Consider the following 11597-nt stretch of genomic DNA (forward strand, 5'->3'; position numbering starts at 1 on the left):
TTACGTCATAATATAAGGAAACTATTATGTCCAGTTAGAGCAGAACACAATTGGGGTAAAAGTGGTGCATTAAGGAGGTATTGTTTATCGGGTGCGATTTTATCAAATGCGATTAATATAACATTAGATTAATCCAAATTGACGTCCAAATCTGAAAGGAAGTGACCGAAGGAACTAATATTAGATATTGTTCCCACCCGGTCCAATCGCACCGACACACTTTGACGTACACATACTAAAGGAGTAGCAACATTAGCCTTAGCTAATGTAAGAGCGACCGCTCGCTAGTTAGTAATTACTCGTACATGCACAATACGTGAAATACTGTGCCTTTATTTTTAAATTGATTAATTAAAGTATTTCTGTACCCATTTCCGCTTATCGTATTCTCGGTTTGGTCATGTTTTGTTTCACCGTCTGATGTTTTACGGGATCGAGCGGAACATTAGCACAAGTGCAAACAAGGCGGAACGCTCGCAGTAATTAGTGAACTGTAACAGTTCACCTGTTGTCGGTGTGCACTGATGATCTGCAGTCAAATGTGCAAGCGCGAAATACCTTGATAGGGGGAAAAAAAGGATATAAATAAAAAGAAAACTCGCTTCCGTGCCATCCGTTGGATCATCAAAGGCCCACAGGATGGCTGCTCCTGGAGCTGCAGCCGGACCAAGCACCTCGAACTGGAATGCCAGAAATATTCACAGTGATCTGAATCAAAACGAGGAGGTAAGTCTGATGTTTTCATGGACCTGTGAATGCAGTACAGTGGACTTTGCCTGTTGCACTTACTTCTTTTATATATATAGCAGTCTAGATCTTTGTTAATACTGAGCAAGTAATCAATTAAATAACTATCGTTCAATGTCTATTGTGAAAAATACTTACCGAAATCAAAACTACAATGCATGTCCACTCCGATGTCAGGGGATGTACATCTTCATTTAACTACTGTAATACAGTCACATACTAAGGTGTCGGTATATAAGGAACACTGGTCTTAAAGGTCCATTGCATAAGAAATAGAGACATCTAACGGTGTCTGCAGACTCGTCCCTTTCACAAGTATTTCAGGGAACTACTCCGACCGCGTCACATGGCATAACAATAAATTATTCTTCGTATATGTATTAAGTTTCAGCCTCAAAACACAATACACATGCCTTGGCTGTTTTCATTTGGGCTTCTGTAGAAACATGGCGGTCTTTACAAAGCAAGACCCTTGCCTAAAGTACACATATTTTGAAGTGATTATACACTGACCAACATACTTATGCGTATTATATTTAATTTCTGCCATTAAATCCACTAAATGCAGCACACCAGACTAGAGCTTCAACTAACGATTCTTTTCGTTGTCGATTATTTTCTCGATTAATCGATTAATCGGTTGGTCCATAAAATATCAGAAAATGTTTTAAAAAAAAACATTGATCAGTGTTTGTCAAAGCGGGAAATGACGATGTTCTTGAATGTCTTGTTTTGTCCACAAACCAAAATGATTCAGTTTTTAATTATTTCTTTGTTATGTGGAGCAAAGACTAGGAAAATATTCACATTTAAGAAGCTAAAACAATCAGAAATCTTGTTTTAATCATGAAAAAAAAGCTTCAAACCGATTAATCGGTTATCAAAATAGTTGGAGATTAATTTAGTAATCGATTAATAATCGATTCATCGTTTCAGCTCTACACCAGACCTTTACATCAATGCTATCTAATAAACTAGTCCTGTAATAAATAATTTATTAAACTGTGTAGAAGAGATGTTGATTCACCTGTAAGATGAATTACTGCTAACTGTACAGCCTACTCCCACCCTCAATTAGTTGAATGGGGTTGACAAAATCCTAGACTGTCTTTTAGCATAATATCATGCAGTTCAGTTTATTTGCTGCCAATATAATTCTTAGCAGACACAGACAATATGGGAATGGTCACAACAGTTTATTTCTCCTGTGATTTGGCACCAGCATTTGATCGTCCTCTGCTTTGTCCGTTGAGCTTCAACAGACGAGCGAGTGTAACATGACTTATGTTTGTTATTTTTCAGGACTTGGACAGAATTGCTGAAGCAAATGAACTTTATGATGCTGTTCTGACCGGCTCAGTCGATCGGGTAAAGAAAGTGACCAAAAAGGCATCGCCTCCTAGAAAGGCAGAAGTTCAAGATGAGGCTAAATCAACAGAGGTGCAAGGAGGAAACTCACACAAGCGACTGTCGTTGTATATTGGAAGTTTCCCCTGGGTGAGTTACGGTTACTGTTGTATGTTTATTGTGGTCACATTTTTATACGTTATCCGTTTTGTTGTTTTGTCCCCATGGACATGCAGAACACTGTCTACATGAACCAGTATAATGTAATTTTCCATAAGTCATAAAATACAATTTTTAAGCAAAGTTGGTGATGAAGGACATTGAGTTTATGTAAATGGAAGTAATGTAAAATAGAATTCCAGTTCAACAAGAGACCTGTCTTAATATAATACATCTCTCAGCTCTGTTTTTCTACTCAGATATTGCACTTCGTCTTACTTTAGATATTTTGACTTAAATTGTGCAGCCCATTTTAATGATAATGTCTGTTTATGTTTCGGTTTTAAAAAGAAAAAAACAAAATTTTATCCGTCTGACATTTCCACAAATCTGCTAACATTTGCAGTGGATATCTGATGGGGACATCATATCTATGGCCCTAAACTTGGGTGTGAAGGACATCAAGGAGATCAAATTTGCAGAGAACAGAGTGAACGGCCAGTCAAGAGGGTGAGTAGTTGAAAGTCAAGTGTTGGTAAAATAGGTAATGAAAAATGAAGCATCTTATGTGGTGTAGAGTTGCATGTGTTATTTCATCCCCTCTGTATCACAGCTATGCAGAAGTAGTGGTGACCTCGGAAGAATCATTCAAAGTACTGTTGGAAAAAATACCCCAGTGTAAATTGAACGGGGAAACGGTTGAATGCCGCTTTGCCACTCGACAGAACCTCACCGTGTTCGAGGACGTTGCAAATAAACGTAAGAGCACCATGCACTTCTCAAAATACTGTGGAACTTATGGTGCAAAGTGTGTGTGTTCCTACAATCTTTGACCCAAAACATGCGTTTCCCAACAGGTATACCCCTTCGTCTTAATTCGAAAGATCCCAAGGAGTCGGATCATTCAGATCAGGCTCCCTCATTACCACAGGAGCCCATCGCTCCACCTATACCCCCACTTTTCCCAACACATTCGTATCCACCTATGCCTTTCCTCGGTCATCCGCCTCCTCCCTTCCCACATATGCCTCCACACATGCCGCCTCCCCTGCCTCCCCCTATATACCCTCCTCATCCAGTCCATATTCCCAGCCAACCACCTCCTAGTCTTCATATAAATCCTGCATTCTTCAACCAGGATGGACACAGCAGCAAAGCTTACAGCCAACACAAGTAAGAACATGTACTGCCTTTAAAATAAAGCTTTTGCAAACCATAAATGGCAACGATAGTTGAAGTATGGTTGATTGAGGTACTGACGCATCACCGGGCCCTGACCCTACTCACTATAAACATGGCTGTCTGTGGGAACATGTTGAAAAACAGATTTTTATCCACTTACCAGAAAGCTTAACTAATACAATCTATGCCTGCATAAATCTATGATGTCTACTATCATCTACAATATCTAGAATACTTTTTCTCGCTGCCTTTTCAGACTGAAACCTCTGGCTTTGGTGTGGAAGAGTGAGCAGTTTACAAACTTTACTTTGTAGTGTTTTCTTGAGAGAAGAGCATGTGTGGCTATTAGTAGGTGAGACTAAAGAGTCTAAAACCTGTTTTTCTTCAGACATTTTTACATGTTGGTTCTCAGTAGAAAGTGGCCAGCAGGGGGCACACAGCTCAGACAGTACATCATACAACCCCACTTAAGAAACTGGATCATTATCATTATCACATAACAATCTATGTATTTTTTTTTTGTTTTTTTAGACAAACACCTCAGAGTCCAGAGGAGGATTTTGATGAGCTAATGAACAGAAATAGAGCCATCGCCAGCAGTGCCATCTCAAAGGCTGTGTCTGGAGCAACAGCTGGTAAGTAAAGTGGTTTATTCTTTGAAGTGGAACAAAGAACACATAACCTAATAAGCCATGTGGAGGAAGAACTGGTCACTACTTAAAATAGCTGCCATATGGAAAATATCCACGAGCAACTAGACGTTAAACAGATTATGTCTGCAAGCGCTGTTAAACATTTATAGTACTCGCTTGGATACTTTATGCAGGTGTTTGTGTGCTCTGGTGCAGCTTTCTTCATTTCATTACAGGAACTATAATTATTAGTTAATGAGTTGCGGTGGTTTAAATATGAAGTACAGCTGAATCAACTTTTTTTTTTTATCAATGTCAAACTGTCGTGTTACGTAAAATATGCACAGCCTTTAGCGTTTATGCAGGGTTGCCAGATTTGCTTAAAATAAGGAAATATGATGCTGCACTTATACCTGACATTACACTGCTGTGCACAAACGTATACATAACTGCCCCATGGTATATTTATATATACCACATTTATAAATATTGAATCTATTTGGTTAATGTCCGTGTCATCTACAGGTTGAGATTGAGAATGTGAGAAAAAAAGTGTAAAATTTGTAGACCTTTGATTTTCTTCTTTGGTTGAGACACTTTAGAAAGGGTCACTGAGGCTTTTTTAGGTCCAGAATCATAAACTATTTTCAACACCTGGCATCAAACTGCTCTCTGCTTGCCCTGCTGGCATCCTGTGTGTCGTAAGTGGTACAAGCTAAATTATTTTGGGTGGTGCAACAGTTCAAATCAAAACATCAGTGGAGTTTGCGGCAGTAAATTAAAAATGTGTTTTGTAAATACACTGGCTGGTTTTATTGAAGCCATTATTTCAATTTAACATGTTGACAGGGTCATTTTATGTCCTCACACAGCACATGTCTTATCAAATTTGATTGCTGGAAGTGTTTAACTCATTAACCCATAGTTAAAATACTGATTTAGTTTTATCAGTTTGTGCACAAATAAAGTAATTTACTTGTACCTGGTGATCAGTGGTCGGTGCTTGCATATTTTGCCTATCTTGACTGTGTTGAGGGGTACATTTAATCCATGTTATCCATTTTTTACCAACAGTAACGGATGCACACTACTTAAATCTAATGTCTAATCTCTTTAATTGCAAATACAGGAGATTTGCAAGTGGCTATGGAGACTTTATTAACTGCCATCGCCATCATTAAGCAGTCCAGAGTGTACAGAGATGAACGCTGCCAAGCTCTGGTCACCTCACTCAAAGATTGTCTCGTCTCCATCCAAGGAAACTATGGCTACAGGTTGGTCAAATTAAACCTCTGGGCCCCAATACATGGTGCATGACATGTTGTTGCCCACACGGAAAGCTTTTGTAACACAAGCACCTATTTCTGTGCAGGGGAAGCAGTCGTTCTAGGGAAAAAGAAAGAGACCGCGATAGGGGCCGTGACCGGGAACGAGACCGAGACCGAGAAAGAAACCAAGAAGATTCTTCTGGCTGGGAAGGAGCGGGAATGTCTCGAAGACGCAGAGAACGTTCCTGGAGTGGAGATAGAGAGAAGGAGCGCTCGCGGGAACGTGAGCGTGAACGAGAAAGGCACAGAGATCACAGAGACAGATACCGCTGACATGGTATGACTTTTTATTATTTTTTGTCCTTTTCTATTTAATTTTAATGTGTTGAACAAGATGTGAAATGTTCCTTGAGGGATTTATTAATATACATTTATATTTTTACTTATTAGACTTTTATTATTTGATGTGACATTTGCTATTGTAATTTTTCACATTCACATATGAAGGGGCTATATTTAGTTTAAAATAGCTACCATTATCCCACTCTTCGTCAGAAACGTGAGGTTTCCAGGGAATTTGAGGAATAAATCCCACAGGAACCCAAAAGACAGATCTGAGCTGAGGAACTACACTTATACCCCTTTTCCACAACATAAATATATATAATTTAACATGTGAATAAACAAGCTGTGCTATTGTTTGTGAAGCCAGTATTTTAAGCACTTTTCCCTGTTCTTTGATGACATTATGATGGCGATTTTATTACTAAATTCTGTTTAGATGTAAATAAATGTCTGCAATCCTAATTGTTGGCAATGGTATGAATTTTGCAGTGTTTGCTCAGGGGCAACATAGCTTCAGCACTGGAATTTTAATACATTTCTGATCTACAACTCCTTTTAAAACCGCCGTGACCAACTCAGTCCCAGGCCTGACTAACTTGTGATTCTCTGCCAGTTAACAGGCTTAAACAAACTTCCTCCCAGTAGTTTGCAGTTTAATGAAGAAAACAAAACTAAGAAATGTCATCCAAATGAATGAATGTATATTTTAAAATGTGCATTTTTTTTTAGATTTCAAGGACTCTAATGTTGTTCTTTTTCTGTTCTTTTCTGCTTGCAATGAACACATTTTAGCAGTTTACAGTCAATGTAGTTATTCATGCCTATAACTTGACAGCATATACATGTTGCATTCTGTTTCAGGCTTCATAGCATTGTGTGAAACACCCCAGATTGTGTCCCTTAATTTAATGAATGAGCAATGGGCACAAAATGGGACAGTTAACACACATTGTTTCATTCAGCTGTTGACCAAAGTCCAAATGTGGTTTTAAAGCTATGCTCTGTCTCATTACAGGCAGGTCACGTCTGACTGTGAAGCAGAGCAAAGACAAGACTTTTTGTTTCTGCGTCAAGCTGTAAAAAAAACAACAACAAAAAAACAACCTGGAGGATTCTATGGTGAGGCTGAAGATGTCTCCAAAAAGTATAATAATGTGTACTTTTTGTTCTTCAGTCAACTGTACATAGTGGGACTTTTTCCTGTTTTAAAAAGAAAAAAAAATGTTGTAAGATTATTTTTCAGGTACATTTGCTTCTGGGACACCTGTCCAAAGCTTGCATGCATAAGAAAACCGATTAACTTAAGTAATACATTGTGTTGTTTATCACTTTCTTTTGTATTAAGTCTACAAATTAAAAAAATACATCTCTGGAACTGTAAATACAGTGCTTTATTTACTTTTTCTAATGTAGGATACTTTACATCCGTTCTATTTGTATGTTAATTTACCATTTTAATGGATATTTAACCACATTGTGGTCAACAGACCTGACTATATATAAATTTATATAAATGATAATTCAACAACAATTGATGTGAATTGCAAAGCCATGTTTGATTTAAATTTGTAATCAAGTATTAGAATATCGAGATTGAGATAAAGCTTTAGTTTGTTGCACAGCGTACTGATCGAAAGCACACGTTAGGTAACTGTAATTGTATAGTTTCTGGTAGAAAACTAGATAATTCAGCAATATCAGGAGTACGGTGATTTAATAGCTTTATTTAGAAAAGAAAACCCATAAAAAAAAGATGACAAATCAATGTTTCAAAAGTCTTCATTGTGATGACATTTGCCATCACACAAAAAAAATCAGTCCAAGCCACAGCCCCACAAAATCCATGCAGTTGCAGGAGGTAAGTGGCCACGATCACTTCTCCAGAGGAGCATAATTCAATAATTTTTCAATAAGATCCACGTGAGAAAGCAACATCCTCCGACAGCAGTATCTCTTCAGGCCCAGGGCATCGAGAGCATCACTTAAGAGGAAGAGAGGAGGTAAAAGTCAGTCATAATGCATGACATACAGCTAAATAAGTAAACATCAACATTAATAAAGACGATCCATGGTCTCCATTATTTATTCCATCCTGTGATGTACTCTACACAGTTTGTTACTAGGGAACAGGGTGAAAGGCTATAGGAACCTTCGGTACAAATGGGTGTATAACTAGCTGGTACTTCAACTTACCCCTCGGTATACTCGGCTTGGAGTAGACCCAGGTATGCCTCCCACTTATTACCCACGATCTTCCCACATGTGAAGCACCGGACTGGGATAATCATCGTTATACACCTGGAGCCAAAGACACAATAGACAAAACCCAATTAACATCAATTCCAAAAGGGGCAACGTCACAATAGAAAGACTTGTACATAACTCATGTGGATTAACTAGCGAATGCTAACGCAACCATTTTAATATCCAAGAACCACTGTTTACAAGATGCGACGGAAATCGAAACTATAAACAAGGCTAACTGACGTTTATTTGGTATGTATCAGAATACTGATTAGATACGTAGCTTATCTTGAATTATTTTTAAGACCTAAACTCCGACACGCAATAGCCACGCGATTAGCACAACGGCAAACTGTTAGCTAATGCTAGCCACAAGAAACGTGTAGCTTCGAGTTTGCGATGTTTTAGTTATTTACCGGTAAAATAAAACAATATTTAATACATTGAAGTTATGAGCACTCACCGTCACCAGTCTGTTTTAACTGAAGATGAAGTAAAAAACAAAATGTTATTGCGATGGCGGATTGACCCAGGCAGTGCTGCAACTACTTCCGTTTTACGTCCAGTGCTGATCCTTCAAAATAAAAGCTACGATAGACAGACAGATAGATAGATTCAACCATTCAGTCGGTGCTGACATATGCAGGGAGGTAGTTAAGTTAAAATATCCATTGAATACGTGGAATAAACTGAAAGCTACGGAAGCGTATTGCATTCACTTAAAAAAAAAAAATTCCTGTTTTTCTCAGTAATTAATTTTCGGTTTGATTTTATGAATATTTTTTTCCCTGTTTTTCTGTCAACTTTTTCCCCTGATTTTCTGAAGAAAAAAAACAATAGTCAGAAAAACAGAAAAAAAAATATTCAAAAATCAAACCGAAAATTAATTACTGAGAAAAACAGGAGTTCTTTTTTTCAAGTGAATGCAATACGCTTCCATATGGAAAGCTGAGTCACTTTGGCTTTAAATATTATATGCCAACAGCAGCACCCCCCAGTACAGTTTAAAGGCTTGCTAAGGTTATTTTAATATAACTGCACAACATTTGTGTCCTTTTAAAGTGTTAAGGTGGAAAAAACATATAAACAACCAATTGGCTTATCAGATATGATTTCCTATCGTATATTAGTTGAGTGATGTCATAAAGAAGTTACAAAAGTCAGGAAATTATGTTATCCATCTATCGGCATAGTAAAAATGTGCATTTTCTTCAAAATATTTATCCATTTAAAAAGAATTATAAACAGAATTCAAAAACTAGGTGTAAAATAGATAAATGACTTATGATCATTTGGTTGGTGTTTTTAAACAGTAAGATGAATTCATGAGGTGAGAGACAAGAGTGTGCAGGGTATTAATATTTCTATTCATGGAACAAAAAGTAAAAATGGATCACAGAATTCAGAGAATAGATAAACATTGGTGTAAGATTAATATATTACATAATATATCTGAACATTTATTTCACAATTCATTCAATGAATAATCAGTTTAACTTTTTTTTTTACAGTTCTCATTCCATAGAATAAATACTCACTCAAACTGGTTCACTCCCTTTAATAAAAGTTCAATTACAGCCTTTTACTTTTTACACTGTGGAGTTGAGGGGCCAGTGGGGAGCGCGCATAAGGATAATGTTAGAAGTATATCAAAAATATAACAGCCATCATTAGTATCATTACAGTCATGAAAAACAGCATCGTTACCATCGTCACGTCTCTGTTGTCATGTTTATCATATCATTATTTATGCCATTTAACTCGCTACAGCACAGGTGCTAAATGATGAGTCCTATCTGAATTATTGCATTTATACGCTGTTGAATTTATGAACATTGGGTTTTTCTTTTCTTTTCTTTTTTTTGGTACACTGTAAAGTACAATGTAAGGTGTTTTCGGTGTTGGTATACTATTCTGGGAATGTGTCTGGGTCTGTTGGAGAGTGAACATGGAATGCTCATAATAACATACGTTCAAATATACCATTGCAAAATAAAGAGAGTTGTCTTTGCTATCTACTGATGCAATCAGGGACATGAGGTTGACAGTGGAGAGTGGACGGTGTTGTGTGGCTGTACAGGTGAGAAAGTACACAGTGACCCCCCCCCCCCCCCCTTTGAAAACTATACAATTCATGTCTACAGTGGACTGGTGTTGTGTTAGTGGTGTAGGATGCCCAGTGAGCACAGTGAAAACAAACAGGTCCTGTGTTTTGGCAGCAGGTCTTAAACCTGATACTTCCACACAAAAGGCTTCTGCAGCTCCTAAGTACCTAGAGAAGATTGAACCGGCACGACTGTGGTTCTGGTGTAAGACATGAAAGGTTATTGATTTCATGATGACATCGTTTTATAGTAAACTAAAACTCTTCCTTATTCTACAGTAACACACAATAATCTGCTGCTATTCTGCACCTCTTTTCTTTGTCTCCAAACAATTCCCTATGTCCCATTTATACACCACTGCGTACTTATATAATCTGTTTTTGAAAAGGTTAATTTAAAATACAATAAAATGCTCTGGACCTTTTGGGGGGGATATGCAGAGACATTCTCTCTTCTGGTTTTCTATCGAAGGAGAAACTTGGCTCTGATTTAGCCACAACATGTGCAATACATCACAATGTATGCACATTCCCCCTTCAGGTCTGCAATTTCTCTCTTTTAAAAGTAAATAAACCCTCGTTTTTCGCGATCTTTTTTTAGTCAAGAATGTTTCAATTCTGCAAGATCATGTCAATATTTTTGCAAACGGGATTAAACGAGATAAAGCAGTGGCAAAGTCTCTCTGCAGAGAGGTTTCAAAAGCTCAGTATAGTGAGTGTTTTTTTTTTAAGCTATTATAGTTCTGATGCAGTTTTGAAGCAACTTCATGCATATGCTATGAGTAATTCTGCTAATATACAGCATGGACCAGAACTTGAATTGTTTAAATCAGGGGTTCTCAAAGTTTTGATACCCGAGGGCCAATTTAGGAACCCAACATTGGACTGATGGCCTCCAAAGGTAAAAAAAACAAAAAAAAACCAGAAATAAATCCCATTTGTAAAACATTTTAATGACCAGATTGCAGTTCTACAGTTTACACTTATTGGTCTGTATCCAGTAATGTCCAATAAACATTTAACAAGCTTAGTAGCTCCTGGATTAAAACTATCAACTGTAATTCATTGCGGGCCGCCAGAAATGTTTCTGCGGGCCGCTATTGGCCCGCGGGCCGCACTTTGAGAACCAATGGTTTAAATGGATGAAAAGCAAAAAAAAAAAAAACACCACCCCCTCCAAAATAAACAACTATATAACAGCGGCTCCCCCACGGTAGTCTGTCTATGAACCAATCTGCATCGATGCTCGTCTAATTTCTCCTTGCCAGAAGCAATGCTCCCAGCAAGATGGCTCCTGCAGCAACAATGGCACCACCAATGAGAAAGGGTTTCAGGTGTTCCAGGGAGTCTGTGCCAGAAGCTGCAGCCTCTTCGCCTGCCGCTGTTGCTGCAGCTTCAGCCTCTGTTGCTCCATCCTGGGAAGGAGGGTGCTCAAGCTCTGGTGCTGCTGGTGCTGGTGCAGGTGCAGGCTCAGCCTTGCGAAGGGCCACCGGCTCCTTCTTCTCTGCTTTAGATGCCGTCTTGGACGCTGGAGTCCCCGACTTGGGCTTGGCTTCCATGGACTCGGGG

General features: G+C 38.2%; 2 protein-coding genes across 2 annotated transcripts; one reads left to right on the forward strand and one right to left on the reverse strand.

Moving 5' to 3' along the window:
• Nucleotides 1–327: 327 nt before the first annotated feature.
• LOC310928376 (cleavage and polyadenylation specificity factor subunit 7-like) lies at nt 328–6969 on the forward strand. The gene is made up of 9 exons (XM_083890905.1): nt 328–726; nt 2050–2244; nt 2660–2763; nt 2867–3012; nt 3111–3426; nt 3967–4070; nt 5197–5341; nt 5440–5672; nt 6696–6969. The coding sequence occupies exons 1-8, from the start codon at nt 640–642 to the stop codon at nt 5666–5668; spliced, it is 1326 nt and encodes a 441-aa protein (XP_083747031.1). The 5' UTR covers nt 328–639; the 3' UTR covers nt 5669–5672; nt 6696–6969.
• Nucleotides 6970–7384: 415 nt separating this feature from the next.
• On the reverse strand, nt 7385–8490 carry polr2l (RNA polymerase II, I and III subunit L). Its single transcript, XM_083890907.1, has 3 exons — nt 8388–8490; nt 7874–7978; nt 7385–7661 (listed from the first exon to the last, which is right to left on the reverse strand). The coding sequence occupies exons 2-3, from the start codon at nt 7966–7968 to the stop codon at nt 7553–7555; spliced, it is 204 nt and encodes a 67-aa protein (XP_083747033.1). The 5' UTR covers nt 7969–7978; nt 8388–8490; the 3' UTR covers nt 7385–7552.
• Nucleotides 8491–11597: the final 3107 nt, after the last annotated feature.

Source organism: Microchirus variegatus, assembly GCF_963457635.1.
Source record: "Microchirus variegatus genome assembly, chromosome: 6".
NCBI classification, from domain to species: domain Eukaryota; kingdom Metazoa; phylum Chordata; class Actinopteri; order Pleuronectiformes; family Soleidae; genus Microchirus; species Microchirus variegatus.